At 39.3% G+C, this 22,942-nt stretch overlaps 2 protein-coding genes across 5 annotated transcripts in view; one reads left to right on the forward strand and one right to left on the reverse strand.

The window, feature by feature from the left end:
* The window catches only part of SLC25A17 (solute carrier family 25 member 17), a 56,405-nt gene that overhangs the window by 32,684 nt on the left and 779 nt on the right, over nt 1-22,942 (forward strand). Inside the window, exons 5-10 of one of the 4 annotated variants that reach the window (XR_004958295.1) lie at nt 10,905-11,021; nt 11,874-12,019; nt 12,106-12,201; nt 15,675-15,757; nt 20,945-21,119; nt 21,753-21,838. Coding sequence is in view for 3 of the 4 variants with exons in the window: in XM_036251227.1 (XP_036107120.1) it covers nt 10,905-11,021; nt 11,874-12,019; nt 12,106-12,201; nt 15,675-15,757; nt 20,945-21,092 (590 nt within the window). In the remaining variant the exon portion in view is untranslated. The other 3 variants (XM_036251227.1, XM_036251226.1, XM_036251228.1) reach the window with 3 other exon arrangements.
* On the reverse strand, nt 13,128-13,507 carry LOC118623534 (ubiquitin-60S ribosomal protein L40-like). Its single transcript, XM_036251229.1, has 2 exons — nt 13,405-13,507; nt 13,128-13,318 (listed from the first exon to the last, which is right to left on the reverse strand). The coding sequence occupies exons 1-2, from the start codon at nt 13,505-13,507 to the stop codon at nt 13,128-13,130; spliced, it is 294 nt and encodes a 97-aa protein (XP_036107122.1).

Genomic DNA, 22,942 nt, shown 5'->3' on the forward strand with positions numbered 1-22,942 from the left:
AAATAATACTACATAATAATGAACATAAGTGTGCACATATTCTTTTGAATTAGTATTTCAGTTTCTTCAGATAAATTTCCTGAAGTGGAATCGTTGGGTCATAAGACAGTTCCATTTTTAATTTTTTGAAGTAACTTCGTTCTGCTTTTTCCATAGTGGCGCACCATTCTGCATTCCTACTAACAGTGCCTGAGTGTTCCCTTTTCTCTACATCCTTGCCAGCACTTGTTTGTTGATTTATTGATGATAGACATTCTGATAGGTATAAGGTGATATCTCATTATGGTTTTATTTTTTATTCTTTTTAAATGCTTAAAATGGTAAATTTATATTATGTACATTTTTTAAAAATCCTCAACTGAGGACATTTTTTTTGTTTTTTGTTCAGATAGAGTGGGAGGGAGAGAAGAAGAGAGAGAGAAACATCGACATGAAAGGGACACATCGAGTGGCTGCCAACCGCACGACCCAACCAGGGCCGGGGACAAACTGCAACCAAGGTACATGCCCTTAGCGGGAACTGAACCCGGGTCTCTCCGGACCTCAGGCCAACGCTCTTACCGCTGAGCCAAACCGGCCAGGGCTCATTGTGGTTTTAATTTGTATTTCTCTGACAATTAGTGATATCAAGCATCTTTTTATATGTCTACTGACCATCTGTTTTGGACCAACGTTTTTTTAATGGAGATATAATTGACATATAACATTATTTTAGTTTAAGGTCTACAACATAGTGATTCGACAAGTGTCGAATATATTGGGAAATGATCACCACAGTAAGTCTTGTTAACATCTATCACCACACATAGTTACAGATATTTTTTTTCCTCATGAAAAGAACTTTTAAATCTATTCTTTCAGTGTCCTAGTCCAGTTGCTTAGTTGGATAGTGTCCTCCCAATATGTCAAGATTGCGGGTTCAATCCTCAGTCAGTGCACATATAAGAATCAAGCAATGCATGCATAAATAAGTGGAACAACAAATCAATGTTTTTCTCCCCCCCCAGCCCTCCTCTCTCTAAAATGAATATGTATATAACATAAAAACTAAGAAAACGAAATCTATTCTTTCAGCAACTTTCAAATATACAATACAGTATTATTAACTATAGTTATTATGCTATACTCTATATCCCCATTACTTATTTTACAACTGGAATTTGTACTTTGACCACCTTCACCCCCACACCAGATCCACTTTCACACAGAATATAACACACAGGATTTCATAATCTAAGAAAACAAATGAATAGTTGTAGGTAAGTAATTCGGGATAGAAATCTGGAAGTCATCACTGAGGGTGCTCTCTCTCATCCTCCACATCCATGTGGTCAGCAAGAACTATCAGTTTGTCTCATAAATATTTTTGGAATCCATTTCCTCTCTGTATCCATAGCCATTTCCCCAAATCAGGCATCATCATCTCTCACCTGGACCATTGCTCTGTTCCGATCTCCTTGCCTCTGAGGTCTTCCTCACTAGTTTTCAAACAGTGTCAGAACTCAAAGATCTCAGGTTAGAGATTTGTTCACTTGGAAAAAAATATCAGAATAGATCCACGATTATCCTGAACAGAGGAAACCTTTTTTCCTACATAATTGCAATAAATGACAATCTAGTTTGATTTTTATACTTGAGACCAAGTATTTATAATATATTGACTTAATGCATTTTAGATTACTGTAGTTTGTATGTATTTACATATGAAAGGTTATGACTTTCTCCAGAAGCTCACATCTTATGGTGAAACTACTAATTCATGAAATATATGATGAAATCTTTTCCTTTTTAATTATCAAAGCTATTTATTTTCTGTATCTGACATCTCATTATCCACTAAGTGGACACCACCCCTTATTATTCTCTCCCACTGTGCTCTGCTTGTTTCCTTTCTAGGTCTTACACAATTTATAGTTACAGTAGATTCCTCCATATCTAACACAACTAGATTGGTATAATAGGGCAGTTAGTTTTTAAAAGTAAGTTATGTAAGGAATATTGTAAATACCCTACTTACTTTGGGTGTTTTGACTTAAGATGTATAAATATACTATTTCAGTTTTTAATGTATGGCCAAGGCATATTGGTTCACTGATAGAGTTTTTTGCTTTTTTTTTCTTACATAACCCATACCTATAATGCTTTACCTACAGTAACAGATACAACTGACATAAGTAGGTTTGAGAAAAGATATAATTCACTCTTGGTAAGCATAAAACTCAGTGGGATGGAAGTTGACAAGCATGGGCATACCAGAGAGCGGCCACAGGTGTTCAGTGTGCTAGGGACATCTGTCAGTATCTTCTAAAGGGAAAGAGAAATACAGGTTTATCTGGTAAGTTCATTATGTAGCACTGGTTAAAAGTGATTCCAGTTTAATAATATCATTCTAATTTACTTACATTCTGAAATGTTTTCTTGAGCGTGTGAGAAAAAGAGTGGAGTCATGGTTGACGCACAGGGAGAGCCATTGGGTCTGTGTCGTTTGTGAGTATCATGTGTTACATGTCTTGTCAGAGAGATGGTTGAGAGCTGCTATTCTGAAACCCAAATCTGTGTTATCCCCAGTTTCAAAACCCTCAAGGTCTGTTGCTTACATACAGAATAAAGGCATGGCTCCCCCTGCATATAAGGCTCCCACCATATCTGGGATAAGAGCCTAAAATGTCAGATCTACTGTGATACTGCTTACCTCTTTAGCTGTTCCCCTCTTCATGCCAAACTGTGATTTTTTTGACTACACCAAGCTATTTAGTAACTCCATTCCTCTATAGCTACTGTTGTCTGTCTGAAACATTCTAAATGTATATTTCATTGTCTATCTGATACAGTCTTACTGCTTTTTTCATTTTATTAACCCCTATTTATTCATCCTTTTATTCTCAGTTCAAGCTACTTCCTTTTCAGGAAGCCGCCTCTGAAGGCTTTTCTACCACCCCCAGTTTTCATTCTGTATTAGGTGCCCATTCTCTGTGCGCTAACATAATATATACATCTGCCTCAGTGATTACTCTACTGTATAATAATAGTCTGCATATTTATCTTTATCTTGTACTAGGCAGTAAAAGTAAGTTATGTAAGGAATATTGTAAATACCCTACTTACTTTGGGTGTTTTGACTTAAGATGTATAAATATACTATTTCAGTTTTTAATGTATGGCCAAGGCATATTGGTTCACTGATAGAGTTTTTTGCTTTTTTTTTCTTACATAACCCATACCTATAATGCTTTACCTACAGTAACAGATACAACTGACATAAGTAGGTTTGAGAAAAGATATAATTCACTCTTGGTAAGCATAAAACTCAGTGGGATGGAAGTTGACAAGCATGGGCATACCAGAGAGCGGCCACAGGTGTTCAGTGTGCTAGGGACATCTGTCAGTATCTTCTAAAGGGAAAGAGAAATACAGGTTATTTAATACCACTTAAAGGCAGAGATTACATTTTTGCTACCTCTGCATCCCTACTGTTTTAACACAGTGCCCAATACATGGAAAGTACTGATTAATTGTTGAATGAATTAATGAAATTTAAAGGTTCCTCCTGTAATCTGCATTTTGCTGAGTGGCAACTCTAGTCTTCTAGTTGCCCTACCAAAAATCTTGAATGTATCCTCTTTCTCTCTGGCCCCGCCTCCAATCTATGAGCAAATACTATTGCCTCTTTCTTCATATGGTATCCAGTGCAGCCACTTGTCTCCACTGCGACATAAGTCCAAACCACCATAAAATATTGACTGGATTATCTTCAGAGCCTCCTAACTGATATCCTGCTTCCTATTTTGTCCCCTTCAACTTGTGTTCAACACAAAAGTCAGTGAGATCATGTTAAAACGTAAGACAGCCCTGGCCAGTTTGGTTCAGCGGTTAGAGCATCGGCCTGCGGTCCAGAGAGACCCGGGTTCGGTTCCTGCTAAGGGCATGTACCTCGGTTGCAGTTTGTCTCCAGCCCTGGTTGGTTGTGCGGGTGGCAGGCACTCGATGTGTCCCTTTCATGTCGATGTTTCTCTCTCTCTTCCTCTCTCTCCCTCCCACTCTATCTGAACAAAAAATGGAAAAATGTCCTCGGTTGAGGATTAAAACAAACAAATGAAAAAACGTAAGACAGATCATATAATTTTCAAAGCTCTCCAGTTGCTTCCCATCATACTCAGAGTAAACGCCAAAGTCTACCTTGTCCTACAAAGCCCTGTATGACCTCGCCCTCCTAGTGTTCTCTTCACTCACACCACTGCAGCCACACTGGCCTCTTCTCTCTGAACACTCCTGGCATGTTTCTGCCGCAGGGCTCATGTACCTGCTGTTTCCTCTGCCTGGTAACTGCCTGGCTCATCCCTCATCCTCCTCTAAGGTCTTTCCCCTAAATGGCCACAGTGTCTCAAACAGACTTCTCAATAATCTGCTTAAATTTTCTCCTTAACTCATCCTCTAACATCCTATATATTTTACTTATTTATCTTGTCTCATTGCATCATTAGAATGTAAGCTTCATTAGGGTGGGAATTTCATTTTTATTTGCTGCTATATCATCAGCACCTAGAACAGGGTTGATCACATACTAGACACACAATATATATTTGATGAGCAGACCAGGAACAAATGACTTGTGGAAGAGGGACTGTATTTGTTCTATATTACCCAAAGGAATTGGTCCAGGATCATAATACACATAAAGTCATTTCAGAGTTGCTAATTCATACCTCAGGTAAAATCATGAATTAATTGATTTCAAGTGTTTCCAATTGTTTAAGAAGATAGATTTAATATCGATAAAAATAAAATTTCCAACAGGACCTGTAAAAAATACATCATTGGGTGAGAGTGAATCTGTCTCTGGAAATTTTCAAAAACAAAGTGAATAATCACTTGGTGATTGGATTAGAACAGTGGTTCTCAACTAAGGCTGATTTGACTCAGGGAACATATGGCAAATGTCTGGAGATATTTTAGGGTGCTAGTGGCATCTAGAGGGTACAGGCCAGGGATGCTGCTAACCATCCTACACAATAGCAGCCCTCTCACACACCCAAATAAAGAATTATCTAGCCCAAAATGTCAGTAGGATCACAGTTGAGACCTTTGGTCAAATGAATTTCTAAAGGTGGGGAATTCCTTGGAACTTACTTTTGTGAGTTTTAAACTTCTCCTGGTAACATTTTTATATCTTAATACCTATGCATTCTTACAATGATTAGAATAGCTTTTTCTTCCTTCTGTGAGCCCTGTCATTGTATTACAACCACTTAAGAAATGAGTTTCATTATTTCCAGGAAAACTAGGAACAGTACAGGGGTGGGCAGAAGTAGGTTTACAGTTGAGAGTACACAAAACAGAGTTTATTTATTTATTTTTTTAATTTGTTACAAATGTTTCTCCTTTTTCCATTAACACCTCCTCCTGATCTTGTCCCCCGCCCCCATCCCCAGCATTGTTGTCTATGTCCATGGTTACACATACATGCATATAAGTTCTGTGGTTTATCTCTTCCCTCCCCGTTGTCACCCTCTTCTGAGGTTTGTCAGTCTATATCCTACTTCTGTGTCTCTGGGTCTATTTAGTTCATCAGTTTGTTTTGTTCGTTATATTCCACCAATAAGTGAGATCATGTGATATTTGTCTTTCTCTGATTGGCTTATTTCGCTTAGCATAATACTCTCCAGGTGCCTCCATGTCATCTCAAATGATAAAAGATCTTTCTTTCTTATAGCCTAGCATTCCATTGTGTGTATGTACCACAGCTCTTTTATCCACTCATCTATTGATGGACACCTGGGCTGTTTCCAGATCTTAGCGATTGTAAATAGTGCTGTTATGAACAGAGTACAAATATTCTTTCTGACTGATGTTTCAGGCTTCTTAGGGTATATTCCTAGAAGTGGGATCACTGGGTCAAATGGCAGTTCAATTTTTAACTTTTTGAGGTAACACCATAGTGTTTTCCATGGTGGCTGCACCAGTCTACATTCCCACCAGCAGTGTATTAGAGTCCCTGTTTCTCCACACCCTTGCCAGCACTTGTTTGATGATTTGTTGATGGGCAGCCATTCTGACAGGTGTGCGGTGATACCTTATAGTCGTTTTAATTTGTATCTCTCTGATGATTAGTGACATTGAGCATTTTTTCATATGTCTCTTCGCCATTTGTATGTCCTGTTTAGATCCTCGGCCCATTTTTTAATTGGATTCTTTGTCTTCCTTTTGTTGAGTTGTATGAGTACTCTATATATTTTGGAGATTAACCCCTTATCTGATGTATTGTTGGCAACTATGCTCTCCCATATTGTGAGTCCCCTTTCCATTTTGATGGTTATTTCTTTTGCTGTACAGAAGCTTTTTAGTTTGATGTAGTCCCGTGTTCATTTTTTTCTTTGTTTCTATTGTTTTAGGCATAGTATCAGTGAAAATTCTGCTGCATACGATGTCTGACATTTTGTTGCCTACATTTTCTTCTAGGATTTTTATGGATTCATGAGTCACATTTAAGTCTTTTATCCATTTTGAGTTTATTCTTGTGTATGGTGTAAGTTGATGGTCTAGTTTCATTTTTTTGCATGTAGCTGTCCAATTTTCCCAACACCATTTATTAAAGAGGCTGTCTTTACTCCACTGTATGCTCTTGCCACCTTTGTCAAATATTAATTGAGCATAATGACTTGGGTTAATTTCTGGGTTCTCTGTTCTGTTCAATTGAACTATATGCCTGTTTTTGTGCCAGTACCAGGCTGTTTCAGAGTTTGTTCTTGTATTATTATAATCATAACCTACGTGTCTTTTTTCACATGAATAACTGTAAACCTACTTTTTCCCCACCCCATATTGTTATTCAAATTCTGTTTGAAACTTAGAAATTTATTTAATTAATTTAGTTATTTTCACAGAAGAAAACCCATATAGCTTGATACCCTGGGGAAGAATTTGGGGAAAGAACCTTACAGATAACTTAAGTGAAGAAGATACTGGCCATTTTTATGAAATAGGGATTTTTACAAATAACTCTTTTTGAATGCCACTGGTATTTTCGTTGTTGTGAATTCATATTTGTTTCTTGCCCTCCAGCCTTAACTCTGGTCAAGCAGATTTTTTCTTTTTGTGCATCTAGTTGTGTTCTTTCATAGGGAGACAAATGATTAGATTTATGGCTTTGATCTGCCACTCTTTTTTTTTTTTTTTTTTTTTTTTTATCCTCACCCGAGGACATTTTTCCATTTTTTGTACAGATAGAGCGGGAGGGAGAGAAAGGAAGGGAGAGAGAGAGAGAAACATCGATGTGAAGGGACACATCGAGTGGCTGCTACCCGCACGACCAACCAGGGCCGGGGACAAACTGCAACCAAAGTACGTGCCCTTAGCGGGAACCGAACCCGGGTCTCTGCGGACCGCAGGCTGACACTCTAACCGCTGAGCCAAACTGGCCAGGGCTGATCTGCCACTTTCTTATATCAGTGGTCATTGTGCACATTTTCCAGAAGTGCATACCTGATTAGCATATTTCATGTTGTATTCTCTTCTTACTGAAGGAGACTCACTGCCAGTCAACTATTTATTTAGAAGATTTCTGAAGTAAATAGCTGTTTCAATTAGTCCTTAAATCGGTGAATAATTTCGTGAGTAGGTTCAGTTACTGTTCTTCATCTCTTAATTTTTGTTTTTATTTTCCTGTAAATGATTTTTTACAAAAAAGAAAGAAAGATAATAGGATTATTCAAATGGGCAGAAAATCAATCTGTCATGAAGTAGGTAAAGTATTAGTATTCCCATCTTAGAGCTGAAGTAACAGCTACAGCTTGGAACTGGAAAAAGAATTTTCTATATAGGCTCATAAATAAGCAGACAGCATTCTTTTTGTTTTTGTTTTTTGTATTTATCTTCACCCGAGGACATTTTTCCATTTTTTGTTCAGGTAGAGTGGGAGGGAGAGAGAGGAACAGAGAGAGAAAGAAACATCGACTTGAAAGGGACACATCAAGTGGCTGCCACCCGCATGACCGACCATGGCCGGGGACAAACTGCAACCGAGGTACATGCCCTTAGTGGGAACCGAACCCAGGTCTCTCTGGACCACAGGCCGACGCTCTAACCACTGAGCCAAACCAGCCAGGGCGCAGACAGCATTCTTTTTTTTTTTTTAATCCTCACCCGAGGATATTTTTCCATTTTTTGTACAGATAGAGTGGGAGGGAGAGAGAGGAAGGGAGAGAGAGAGAGAAACATCGACGTGAAGGGACACATCGAGTGGCTGCCACCCACACGACCAACCAGGGCCGGGGACAAACTGCAACCGAAGTATGTGTTCTTAGCGGGAACCAAACCAGGGTCTCTCCGGACTGCAGGCCGACGCTCTAACCGCTGAACCAAACCGGCCAGGGCCAGACAGCATGCTTTATCCTTCAGCCTTATCAGTCATGCATTAGTAAGAGTTGGAATCGTTCATCATGACCATTTATAGTTGTTTTTCTAACATGAAATGTTGTCCTTTGCTTGATAACATAGGTTGTGAGATTCTAGCAAAGTTTTGGATCCTCAAGTATTTTGAGTGTCTTTTCTCAGAACTAATAAAATTATAGTGTTTAAAAAATAACCTCTCTATCTATTTTGGCTTAGAGGATGAACAGAGTACTTGAACTTCTCAGATAAAAAGCTTTGAAATACAAACTGTTCTTACAAAGACTTTATATTCTCTTTAAATGATGGAGTGCATTTTTGTACTTGAGATCGTCCTTTGTATCCTCTCAGTCTTTCAACTTGTGTTAATAAAGGGGATATGAAAGTAGAATTTTAAATAATAGTTAAATCTTAATCTTGGCTGCATTGCCTCTGACATGTTTTGTGTGTGCTTACCTCTTGAATAGAACATGAAGGAAACTTTGCTTTCTAAAGAATTTATTTAATGGGCAACCTATTTCATTTGTTTAGAAAGGTATATACACTATGCCTATGCCTGTCTACAGTATCCATGGACACTTATGATCTTTGGCTCTGAGCTCTCCTGTCTTTATCTTTTTTTTTTTTTAATCCTTACCCGAGGATATTTTTCTGTTTATCATCATATAGAGTGGGAGGGAGGGGAGAGAGGAAGAGAAAGAAACATCCATGTGAGAGAGACACATCAACTGGTTGCCTCTCACACAACCCGACCAGGGCTGGGGAGGAACCACAACCGAGGTACATGCCCTTGACCAGAATCGAACCCGTGACTCATTGGTTCATAGGCTGACACTTTAACTGCTGAACCAAACTGGCCAGGGAAAAAAATGTTTTTTTAATAAAAATAAATAATAATGAGATCCACAGGAATCTCTAGGTAAGACTTATTCAGATTATAGTCAATTCTTTAAGTAACAATGTATGAATATATTGAGCCCTAACTAAAAATGATTCCTTAGTGTTTTGTGACTCTTTAAAAATATGACAAATAGCCCTGGCTGGTTTGGCTCAGCAGTTAGAGCATCGGCCTGTGGTCCAGAGAGACCCGGGTTCGGTTCCCGCTAAGGGCGCGTACCTCGGTTGCAGTTGGTCCCTGGCCCTGGTCGGTCATGCGGGTGGCAGCCACTCAATGTGTTCCTTTCATGTCGATATTTCTCTCTCTCTCTCTCTTCCTCTCTCTCCCTCCCACTCTATCTGAACAAAAAGTGGGGGGAAAAATGTCCTCTAGTAAGGATAAAAAAACAAATATGACAACTATAACTCATAAAATTATTTGATAATGTCTTTTATTTTGAGAAATGTGTTCTCATAATGCTTCTAAGAGAGAGGTAGCAACTGTATTTTACTTTTACAACTGTATGCAACAAATGAAAACAATTTTAGTCTCTTGGCTGTTGCACAGGCTTATTCTTGGTTAGACTGTGTTTTCTGTACAGTATGTTTTGAGAGTCCTTAAATCAAAACATTCTTTCTCCTGTTATGTTTAAATGACTTTTAGTAAAAGAGATTTCTCTTAGGATTGCACCTCTTGGTTCTTCACATCATGGCTAGAGCCAGATAGCTCCATGTATGGTTGTTTGCTGAGTTTGTTCATTGTTTCATTTGTTCAGTATTTATTTAACAAATATTTATAAAGTCTATACTATGTGTCAGGCACTTTGTTACAACTCTGTCTGGTTTGTTTTTTCAATCATTTCAGGACTGATGAGGAATATATTAATATCTCAAGATGGTGTTAAATTGGGATCATGTGTTTTCAAAAGAGAGGCACATCTGACTCATTGTATTGTTCCATTCTGAGGCAACCTTGGGGGGTCCAAGATCCACACCCTTAAGCTTGTAAGGATCATGATGCTTGTGAAGCTGTTTCAAGTGTTTTGTGACAGTTCATAACTCCTGCTTGCTGCTTGCCTGTCCTAATTCCCTAGGTGATAAGGAACTCATCCATAATCCTCTAGTCCCTATTGAAGCACTTTCCACTGTCACCACTTTCTCCCACTTGTTACACGTTATACCAGACCCATTCTCACTTAAAACCTTGTGAGCTACTTATAGGAGAGTTGTAAATAGTATGTTTTATCTGATGTCATGGATTTAGCATGTGATCAATAAACCGCTTGTCTCTTAAAGCTGTTTTAGAAAAATTGTATTTAAAACTATATCAAAATTACTACTCTGAATGTGATATAAATCAATGAATAGATTGCCTCCTGTTATACAAAAGGGAAAACATTATTCTTTTCATATCAAAAGGTACTACCACCAGCCATTTTGCTATCAGCAAGGCTTCTGAGTTGCTTCTAACAGTAGTGGCTTGTGTTGTACCCTGGCACAGACACCTTACTTTAGGTCCCTAGTAGGTCCCTAGTAGGTCATTGGCAGAAGAATAAATGAAACATTGGTATGTAGCTTTAGTATAAGACAACAAAGCTTAAAAGGTTACATTTTGCTTTCTCCTTCTCTCTTTCTTTTTAAAGGAGTGGTGAATGTGTTGCTGACAACTCCACTCTGGGTGGTAAACACCAGACTGAAGCTGCAAGGGGCAAAATTTAGGAATGAAGATATTGTACCAACCAACTACAAAGGTATTATTGGTAAGTGTCTCTGGATGAGTTTCTGTTTAAGGTTTTCTTTTTTCTTTGTATCTGGAATTTATTGCCACTATCATGCTATATAAAAGACAGCCGCAAATCTCAACATCCAGTGGTAAGCATTTGTTTAGCTTATGTGTCTGTGAATTGACACCAGACTGAGCATATTCTTCTCTTGGTGATGGTGATGCACAAGAGGACACACCCAATCATACAAGCATACTTCAATCCCCTTTTGAATCTTGACTGCTAACATCCTTTTGGCCAAGCCCAAAGACAAAGGGTAAAAAAGTAACTGCTACCATGGAGTTTGGGTGGGAGGGAGTGAATATATCTGAAGAATAATCTACTATAATTTTTTTTTAGTGTTATCTTTGGATAAAGATACCAGATTAATGTCTGGTATCTGTTAGCTTCTACTTTTTAATAGTATCACACTGCCAGATTCTCCTTTCCTGTGTTTGTAATGAGAACAGTGATTTTCTTATAAGTCAGTCCTATAAAATGGACTCCAAGGAACTATCTTATATTTTGTTTTACTGGCCTTTGTTGTGAAACACATGGGCTATCAGTTCACAATTCTCTGTAATACAGGGTTCCCAGTGGTGGTGATTACTTAGGAAAACTTGACATTCTGACCCCAGATTGTCAGGAGGAGTTCCCTATGATTGAAGTTGTTTTTCAAAAACTTGGTGACTGTTAGTGGTAGATAATTACAAAAAAGTAGTTAACTGATGAACTTGCCCCTAAAATGTCATTACAAGAAGGAAATCTTGATAGAACCACTTGAACAGAATTTGCCTTGTCTTCTCTAATTAAGGGATTGTCATCAGATGTCCTTGATTTCTTGCTTAGATGCTTTTCACCAGATCATTCGAGATGAAGGAATCTTATCTTTATGGAATGGCACGTTTCCCTCCTTGCTGTTGGTTTTCAATCCTGCCATCCAATTTATGTTCTATGAAGGTTTAAAACGGCAGCTTTTAAAGAAACGAATGAAGGTAATCCTGATTTTAAAAGCAGCAAATTGTAATCTCCTGTTCTTATTGTTTGGATTGACAGTGATTCATCTTTCTTTGGTTTCCAGCTTTCTTCTTTGGATGTGTTCATCATTGGTGCAGTAGCCAAAGCGATTGCCACCACGGTCACCTATCCCATGCAGACAGTACAGTCAATTCTGAGGGTGAGTGCTGGGGTTCTTCCTGCATTTAGTCAAGCAACATTCTAAAATATGTGGTTTCTCTGTTTAGGCAGTGGTTTTCAACCTTCCTAATGCCACAACCCTTTAATACAGTTCCTCATGCTGTGGTGACCCCCAACCATAAAATTATTTTTGTTGCTACTTCATAACTGTAATTTTGCTACTGTTATGTCTTAGGTGACCACTGTGAAAGGGTCGTGCAACCCCCAAAGGGGTCGCGACCCACAGGTTGAGAACCGGTGGTAAAGCAATGTTGATATTAATAAAGCAATGAAGTAGTCAGTTGGTAGGCCAGAGTATTCCTCATTCATTTTTCCATTTGTCTTATATTCTGCTAACCAGGCTGGCTATGAGTTGGTTTTCTGTTTGGTTTGGAATGAAGTTTTTATTTGCAATTTTTTTAAAATATTTTTTTCTTCCTTTATTGATTTTAGGGAGAGGGAGAGAGAGAGAGAAACATCGATGAGAGAGAACATCAATTGGCCGTCTCCTGCATGCCTCCAACTGGGGATCGGGCCCACAACCTGGGCATGTGTCCTGACCAGGAATAGAACCAGTGACCTCTTGGTGGGGGATAGGTCGACACTCAACTACTGAGCCACACCAGCTGGACTTTATTTGCAATTTCTTACGTAACATAGTGTTTCAGAAAACCCAAATGTGGAGGAAGTTTCTTAATGGACTCAGAAAAGTATGTTTGCTTCCTTCTCATTCAAGTTTGGTGCCTTAGGGCAGATTATCCTTTATAAAATCAGAGGTTGATTTCCTTTAGTTTAAGAGGAATTAATGGTTTTGCCTTTTTTTATTTAACTGCTCCAGTCAACAAAAGAGAAACTTTATTGAGGCCCAGTGTCACAGGGGTCAGGCAGAAGGCTGCCCTTCGGGCCCAAGGAGGTGGTGGAGAGGCCTTATTTAACCTTCTTGGTGTGCAGGTTGTTGGTGTAGCCGCACTTCTTGCCACAGTTGACAACACAGGGCTGCAGGTGGGTGTAACACTTGCGGCAGATCATCTTGTTGCAGTTGTACTTCTGGGTGAGCTGGTGGAGGGAGGGTTCAGTGATTCCACCCCTCAGATGAAGCACCAAGTACAGGGTGGACTTTTTCTGACTATTGTAGTCTGAGAGAGTGTAACCATCCTCTAGCTGTTTGCCCGCAAAAATCAGACGCTGCTAATCAGGCGGATGCCCTCCTTGTCTTGGATTTTAGCTTTGACAGTCTCAGTTGTGTCACTGGGCTCTACCTCAAGGATTATGGTCTTGCCTGTCAAGGTCTTCACAAAGATCTTCATCTCTGCATCTGCTGAGGAGGCTGCTCTGACACCTCGTTGAAGGAAAGAGCTAATGGTTTTGCTTTTTTGGAACACTTTCAAATTTCTGGGTTGTTCATTCAGTTATTCATTGAAATGTTTATTTATTTTTACAATTTTTATTTATTTTTGTTACAGATGTTTCTCTTTTTTCCCCACTAGACACCCTCCTCCTTATCCCCTCCCTCCATTGAAATGTTTATTAAGTGCCCACTCCATGTGAAGAGCTGGGTACACATGGTGAATAAAATAGTCATAATCCCTGCCTTCATGAGGGTAATTGAGAGAATGAACAGATAAATAAACAAAATAAGTAGATAATTACAAACTAAGAAGAGAGAGAGCTATGAAGGAAGAAGGAAGTAGGTGGCATTCTGTGACTTAGTGGAGAGGTGCTTGGTGCAGATCTTCTTAGATAGGATGATTAGGGATTGGCTCCTCAGAGGAGGCATATGTAAATCAAGACTTAAAGGGAAGTAAGGACCTAGCTGCCCGGAGAGCATTCTAAGTAGAGGAAACATGATGTGCTAAGAACTTGGTGGATCCTAGGAACTGAAAGGAGGCCACTGTGGCTGGAGAATGGCTCAGGATAAGGTTGGAAAAGTAACAGGGAAGGTCTAGAGTTTACTCTCACTTCATGGGAAGCCTTTGAAGGGTTTTACACTAGGGATTATGTGATCTGATTTTACAGTTCTAGATTGGTGTGCTATTGTAATGTATTGGCCAGAGGCTAAGAGAAAAGGGAATGGGGAATCAGGTAGCAGGCCATTTCAGTAATACAGGTGAGAGGTGATGGTGGCCTAAGCTAAAGTGGTAGCAGTGGAAAGGAGAGATGAGACATGGAGTTATGATCTCTTTTGGAGAAAAAAATTCAAAGAACTCATTGATGGATAAAATGGGGGTAGTAGTGAGAGTATGTCAATTCAAAAAATTATCACCTTCTGTTAAAAGTATTTTTATTGCACTGGCCATTTTGGCTCAGGGGTTGGGGCATCAGCCTGTGGAATGAAGGGTCTTGGGATTGATTCTCAGACCAGGGCACATGCCTTGGTTGCAGGTTCAGTCCTGGCCCCAGGTGGGGGTGTGCAGGAGAGAGACATATCAATGTTTCTATCTCCCTCTCCCTTCCTCTAGAGTCTCTAAAAAAATCAATAAAAAAAAAAACATATTTAGCCCAGCCAGTGTGGTTCAGTGGTTGAGTGTTGACCCATGCACCTAGAGGTCCCGGTTTGCTTACCGATCAGGGCACATGCCTGGGTTGTGGGCTCGATCCCCAGTATCAGGCTTGCAGGAAGCAGCAGATCAATGGGTCTGTATCAGTGTTTCTGTCTCTTTCTCCCTCTCCCTTCCTCTCTCTCTAAAGATCAATTAAAATATATTAAAAAAATATATATGTATATATATCTTCAATATGGGCATGTTTTTTCTTTCTTTTTTAATTCTCACCCGAGGACATTATAGTTTGTTTAGATAGAATGGGAGGGAGAGAGAGGGAGAGAAACATCAACGTGAAAGAGACACATCAAGTAGTTGCCACCCGTCCGACCCAACCAGGGCCAGGGACAAACTGCAACTGAGGTACGTGCCCTTAGCAGGAACCAAACCCAGTCTCTCTGTACTGCAGGCCGACGCTCTAACCGCTGAGCCAAACCGGCCAGGACTGTTTTTTCTTTTGAGGTAGAATTTCCCTCATAATTCTTTGTAAAGTATAAATTCTCATGCTTGATCATTGAAACATTTCTTATTTTCATTTATTTAATTGAAATGTTTCACTTATTTCATTGAAAAATAGAGGATTAAGGAAATCCACATACTAATTGGATTTTAATTGATTTTTTTAGAGAGAGAGGAAGGGTGAGAGAGATAGAAACATCAATGTGAGAGCGCTACATCGATCAGCTGCCGCCTGCATGCCCCCACACTGGGGACCAAGCCAAGTATCCTGGCATGTGCCCTGACCGGGAATCAAACTGGGACCTCTCAGTCCATGGGACAACGCTCAATCCACTGAGCCACACTGGCCTGGCCTAATTGGATATTTTTATTACTGTATAGTGTAAGACATCACTCCCAACAGAATTTCCTCTGCAGATAGAAATTAAGGTAACGAAAGTAGTACTAAATAGTCCTTTTTTTTCTGCTTCCCCAGTTTGGACGTCACAGACTCAATCCAGAAAACAGAACATTGGGGAGTCTTCGAAATGTTCTTTATCTTCTTCACCAGCGAATAAGGTGAGCTTTGTAGATGCTTCACATTCTGTCTGCTCTTTCAACAGTGCCTTGTTCCAGGAAGTGGTTGGATTTGCTTAACTTGCATTACTGCCTTGACAGTGGCAGCCTGGAAACTCCTTTGGATGCTGTGCTCAGACATTTCTCATTTTAGGGGCTTGGTGAAATATGACAGTACTTTGGAAAATTAGGGAAAAGTTCAGGTCTTAGTTATAAATATGCAGAACTCGTTTAGAACGGGAACTCTCCAAAATCTAATACGGAGACCATTCTGCCTGAGTGGTACTTCCATCAATGACATGTCCTGTGATCTTTCTCATAGATAGAAATAAACAGATATTATAGACCAGTAGTCATAGTGAGGAAGAAAGGGGGAGAGTAGGGAGAGTAATAACAATTATAATGATGATGAGAGTACCATTTTTAATTTTGTTTTTTCTTTATTGATTTTAGAGCAAGAGGAAGAGAGCAGGAGAGAGAGATAGATAGAAACCTCGATGAGAGAGAACATCAGTTGGCCACCTCCTGCATGCCCCACACTGGGGATTTGGCCCACAATCCTGGGCATGTGTCCTGACCAGGAATTGAACCAGCGACCTCTTGGTGCATGGGTTGATGCTCAACCACTGAGCCACAATGGTCAGGCAAGAGTAACTAACATTTGAGTGTTTGTTTTGTGGCTGACACTGAGCTTGATGCTTTATGTGGGCAATATCACTTAATCCTAATAATAGTCCTACGAAGCATGAACTTTTGTCATTTCCCTGTTTCATTTAAAGAAACTGATCCTCAGGGACATCAAATAAGGCAAGGACCTTCTTTGAAGCCAAAACTACTGTATTATTGTTCCTAGATATAAGATATTTTGAAGATAAATACTATTTATTATAAAATTAGAACATTCTTGGGATAAAAAGTAAAATCAAAGATAAAGAATTGGTGGGGTCCTGGCCTGTTTGGCTCAGCAGTTGGAGCAATGCTTGAGGATCAGAGGGTCATGGGTTTGTTTTCTGGTCAAGGGCACGTACCTGGGTTGCAGGTTCAATCCCTGGTTCTGATTGGAGTTGTGCAGGAGGCAACCAATTGATGTGTTTCTCTCACATTGATGTTTCTCTCCCTCCCTCCCTCCCTCCCACTCTACCTAAAAATCAATGGAAAAATAACTTCAGGTGAGTATTAACAAAAAACAAACAAACCAGAATTGCACACAAATGTTAATAGAAACTTTATTTGTAAGCGTCAAAAATAGGAAACAACTCAAATGTTCATCATCAGGTGAATAGATATATAAATTGTGATATCTCTATGTAATGGAATACTGCTGAGAAATAAAGAAGGAACTGTTGATTCATGCAACAACATGGATGGATCTAAAAATAATTATGCCAAGTGAAAGAAGTCAGACACTTGCCATGGCCGGTTTGGCTCAGCAATTAGAGCGTTGGCCCATGGACCAGAGAGACCTAGGTTCAGTTCCCGCTAAGGGCACGTACCTTGGTTGCGGATGTCCCCGGCCCCAGTTGGGGTTGTGTAGGTGGCAGCCAGTTGATGTGTCTCTCTCACATCGATGTTTCTCTCTCTCTTCCCTTCTCTCTCCCTGCCCTCTATCTGAAGATAAATTTTATTAATAATAAAATTATTAATCCCCTCTATCTGAAGATAAATGCAAAAATGTCCTAGGGTGAAGATAAAAAAAAAAACAACAGAAAGAAGTCAGACACAATTCCACTTATATCATACTTAGAAAATGCAAATAATCTGTAGTGACAGAAAGCAGATCAGTAATTACCTGGGGCCAGGTAGGAGAAGGGAGGGAATGATTACAAAGGGACATGAGAATAATTTGGGGGGCAATGATATGTTCACTATCTTGAATGTGGTGATGGTTTTGTGTGTGTGTACATCAGTCAAAACTCATCAAATTGAAATCAGCTAAACTTCAATAAAGCTGTAAATACATGTACACTCACTCTTTTTTCTCTCCCTTTTCCAAGAGGTAGTCACTGTTAATAGTTAAGAGTATATAGGGTATGTAATTCCAGAATATTATATAAAACATATATGTTTGGGTATTTATTTTATTTTATTAATTTTTTATCCTCACCCTAGGACATTTTTGCATTTATTTTCAGATAGAGCGGGAGGGAGAGAGGGGGGTAGAGGGAGAGAGAAACATTGATGTGAGAGAGACACATCAACTGGCTGCCACCCACACAACCCCAATCGGGGCTGGGGACAAACTGCAACCAAGGTACGTGCCCTTAGCAGGAATCAAACCCAGCCTCTCTGGTCCGTGAGTCAACGCTCTAACCGCTGAGCCAAACCGGCCAGGGTTTGGGTATTCATTTTAATGTAAATTGGATTATATGTTAATGCTCTTGCAGCTTGCCTTTTTATATATTTAATATCACAAACAACCTTTCACATCAATATCTATAAATTTTTCTTATTTTTTAATAGTGACTACTGAGTTTTATTACATAATATACCATAATTAATACACTTTTGTTTTTTAAATATGTTTCTATTGGTTTTTCTTTTTAATATTTTTTTTTTTATTGTTTGGAGAGAGGAAGGGAAAGAGAAATAGAAACATCGATGTGAGAGAAGTATCTATTGGCTGCCTCCTGCAAGCCCCAAGTGGGGATCTAGCCCACAACCCAGGCATGGGCCCTGACCGGGAATCAAACCGGGACCTCTCAGTCCATGGGATAACGCTCAATCCACTGAGCCACACTGGCCAGGCTTGGTTTTTTTTATAGAGAGAGGAAAATAGAGATAGAAACATCTATGTGAGAAATAAACATGGATCGGCTGCTTCCTGCACACCCCCTCCTGGGGATCCAGCCCACAACCTGGGCATGTGCCCTGACTGAGAATTGAATCGGGACCTCTATTCATGGGACGATGCTCAATCCACTGAGCAACACCAGCCAGGCACTAATACACTAATTTTAGATGGATAGTTTTCCCCCAGGTTTTTGCCTTTACAAACATTGCTAAATGAATAGCCCATAAATTTAGTTTTATACACCTGAATGGTTATAATTATAGAGAAAATTCCTTAAGTATAATTACCTGGTTAAGGAATTTATTATTTTGATTTTTTTTAAAGCTTTTTTTTTTCTTTATTGATTTTAGAAAGAGAGAAAGGGAGAGGGAGAGAGAGAGAGAGCAACATCGATGAGAGAGAAAACATCAATTGGCCGCCTTTTGCATGCCCCCCACTGGGGACTTGGCCCACAACCTGGGCATGGGTCAATGCTCAGCCACTGAGCCACACCATCCAGGCTGCTTAAGGAATTCGAACATACAAAATTTTGATTGACATTGCCAAATTTACCCTAAAAAATAATAACAATTTTCATTTCTACCAGCATTGTGGGAGTTAAGAATGATGTCATTGACAAGAACTTTAATAAGGTAGTGTTAACTAGAAACCTATAGGGTTATGTTTTTTTCAAATCCAGTGTGTTTTCACATCTTTTATCTTGTTTGGTTCTCCCGCAGCCTTGTGAGTGTGGAAGGATGATTGTACTCCCATTGTTGCAGGTCAAGAAACAGGGTTAGAGAAAGAAAGTCATTTGCCAAGCACCAGAGAGATGGAGGCAGAGCCAGATGTTCAAATTCAGATGCTCAGTAAGCACTCAAGAACTATTGGATGAATGAAAAGCATTCCATCTACAACGATGGAAATAGTTGCACTGTCCAGTAGGGTTGCCAATAACCACATGTAGCTGTTGAGCACCTGAAATATGGCCACTGCAACTGAGAAATTGAATTTTTAAAATGTAATTTTAATTGCCTCATGTGGTTAGTACCTACCATATTGGATAGTGCACTGTAATATACCAAATCTCTCCAGACTTTTGATTAAGAATCTCCTAACCCGTCCAGTATGACTTAGTGGTTGAGCATTGACCTATACACCAAGAGGTCACTGGTTAGATTCCCAGTAAGGGCTCATGCCCAGGTTGTGGGCCAAATCCCCAGTGGGGGTCATGCAGGAGGCGGCCAGTCTATATTCTCTCTCATCAGTGTTTCTATCTCTCCCTCTCCCTTCCTCTCTCCCTAAAATCAATAAAGAATAAAAAATTTAAAAAAAAAAAGAATATCCTGGCCCTGGGCAGCATGGCCCGTGGCTCAGTTGGTTGTGTCACCCCATGCACCTAAAGGTTGTCGGTTCGATTCCTGGTCAAGGCACATGCCTGGGTTGTGGTTTGTCCCCAGCCCTGGTCAGGTTATGTGGGAGGCAGCCAGTCGATGTGGCTCTATCACATCAATGTTTCTCTCTGTCTCTCTCTCTCTCCCCCTCCCTTCCACTCTGTTTGATGATAAATAGAAAAGTATCCTCGGATGAGTAATTTTTAAAAAAAGCCCGGCTGGTGTGGCTCAGTGGTTGAGCATCAACCCATGCACCAAGAGGTGGCTGGTTCAATTCCCGGTCAGGGCACATGCCCAGGTTGTGGCCTGATCCCCAGTGGGGACATGCAAGAGGCTGCCATTTGATGTTCTTTCTCATCGATGTTTCTAACTCTCTTTCTCCCTTCCTCTCTAAAATCAATAAAGAAAAAAAAATTTTTTTTTAAAGATTTGAAAAATAAATAAATAAATCAAAAACTCTTGGAATGTGACCCAGCAATCTGTGGTTTAAGAAGCCCTTCAGGTGATTCTGAAGTATGCTAAATTTGAGAACCACTGGGTTAGAAGATCAAATATATGGAAAGACTGAAAATTGGGTGACTTTTATTTGTTACTTTGCCTAGTTTTGTTGAAGCTAAAATGATCTAAACCAATATGCAGCTTTCCTACCCTTTAAGGACTGCTGACATAACTGAATTGTGAGAATGTTAAAGATCTAAAAGTTCTTAGTTAGATCTCAGATCTTGGTATTAAGATGGTTTTAGGATCTGGATCCTATCTGTGATATTGTCAGCATTCTGCTAATTAATGGTGATTATAAAGATAAAGTATTGGTGGCTCATGAATACTATATTTTAATCAGTCCTCAAAGATTAGTACTTTGACAACAGGAATCTGTTAATATCTAAAATTTCCATTGCTTGTTTTGATCCTGAGGATAAACCTTTGCAAAGGAGCTGTCAAAGCAGCCTGTTTCTTTGATGCAGGAGTTGACTTTTATAAAGAAAAACTTTTTTATTTATTTTTTTCAAATTTTTTTCCTTTTAGACGATTTGGAATAATGGGACTCTACAAAGGCCTTGAAGCCAAACTGCTGCAGACAGTCCTCACTGCTGCTCTCATGTTCCTTGTGTATGAGAAACTGACGGCTGCTACCTTCACAGTTATGGGGCTGAAGAGTGCGCACAAACATTGAGACACTTACCCTGCAGAGTGAGGAAAGGTGCTCAAGATGGGGGTTCTTTCTGTGCTAAGACAAGTGATTCTTTTTTTACTCTGTTTTTTTCACCATGGATTTTTTTACCCTCATTGGTTTCAAAAGCATTGACACATAGAATATATAGCCAGCTGAACCTGTCACCAACTTAATTTTTATTGATGGTTAGTTGAATTTTGGGGGGAGGTTGGACTAATGGTCATATGAAGAGAGAGCATTATTGAAAACCTAAAATTAAAAGTTTGCGGTTAATTAGTTTTCTTAAGGAGAAAGACTGGTGCTCTCATGTGTAATCTTTTCTAGTTAAAATCTTTCTTAAATTTACCAGCTGTTCTCTTTCCCTGAACCCTCCCCCAGGTTCTCTTTATGTACTTTTTGTCTTAATCTTGGTATTTTGCTCACTGAAAATAATATTATGACTATGTGGTGAGAGCGTGATTTTATTTTTATTGGCTTTTTTTTTTCCTGCTTAAGGGAAGGTGTCTTCTTTAGTACACAAGCTATTTATTTTATGAAAGAAATGAAAATTACTAATCCCAAATGATTCTCTTATAAACTATTTGTAAACATCACTTATTCATTAGTATTTGACATAATTTTAAAATATTTATTTTGAATCAACTCTTTTATTATGAAAAGCTTGAAGTTTTATGTTCATCCACATAAGCTCCAATCAAGTCAAGCCCCAATAAATTGTCAGCAATGAGGACATGCCTTGTATTAAGGTATTACATTGTATTTACAACTACCTGGTAAAAATCATATAATGGGGGAAGGTAGCAAACATCTTGTTTAGGCTCTGGAATATTATCTCCCTTTGCAAACTCTTGGAGGAGTCTGTATTTTTTTTTTTTTTTTAACAATAAACATCTGATAGAGATTACTTCTATTTGGAAACATTTCTTAGAGTACTGCTACTCAAAGTGTGGTGTGTCGAGCAGTAGCATTGCCATCACCTGGGATTTGATTGGACATGTAGTCCCAGACCTTCTGAATTATATTCTGCATGTTAACAGGACCTATAGGTGATTCACACTCGAATTAAATTTGATAAACCTTAGCACACCTGACCCAACAGAAGGTATGATTGTTTTCAATTATAGAAACCAAGACAAATATTTTTCTCGAAGGAAAGATGGACTAATGTATTAAAACAACCTCTGAAAAACCAGGAGTCATATGTCGTCATTTGCTTTTTCATCATAGCACAGGTTAAGGTGGTATTATGTAGCTAGGAGTGAATTTAGACATCTCATGACACTCAAGAAACAAACTCTTGACATTAGTACAACAGCTCTTTGGGTTCCGATGACTTAGTTTTTGTCCCTATAACAAAATGACAGATTTATTTATTTATAATATGTTCTATTGATTTTTTTTTTTAGAGAGGGAGAAAAGAAGAGAGAAGTAGAAATATTGATGAGAGAGAACATTGATTGGGCACCTCCTGCATGCCCCCCACTGGTGATCGGGCCCACAACCTGGGCATGTACCCTGACCTGGAATCTAACTGGTGACCTCTTGGTGCATGGGTCGACACTCAACCACTGAGCCACACCAGCTGGGCTGTTTTATTGATTTTTTTAGAGAGAAAGAAAGGGAGAGAGAGAGAGAGAAACATCAATGTGAGAGAGATACATTGATTGGCTGCTTCCTGCATACCCCCTCTGGGGATTGAGCCTGCAACCTGGGCAAGTGCCCTGACTGGCAATCTAACTGGAACCTCTCAGTCCATGAGACTAAAGCTCAATCCACTGAGCCACACCAGCCAGGCAGACAGTTATTTTATTTATAAATATAAGTAAAGATATTTTTTCAGAGAGAGTAAT

Source organism: Molossus molossus, unplaced genomic scaffold (genome assembly GCF_014108415.1).
Source record: "Molossus molossus isolate mMolMol1 unplaced genomic scaffold, mMolMol1.p scaffold_m16_p_10, whole genome shotgun sequence".
In the NCBI taxonomy this organism is placed as follows: Eukaryota; Metazoa; Chordata; class Mammalia; order Chiroptera; family Molossidae; genus Molossus; species Molossus molossus.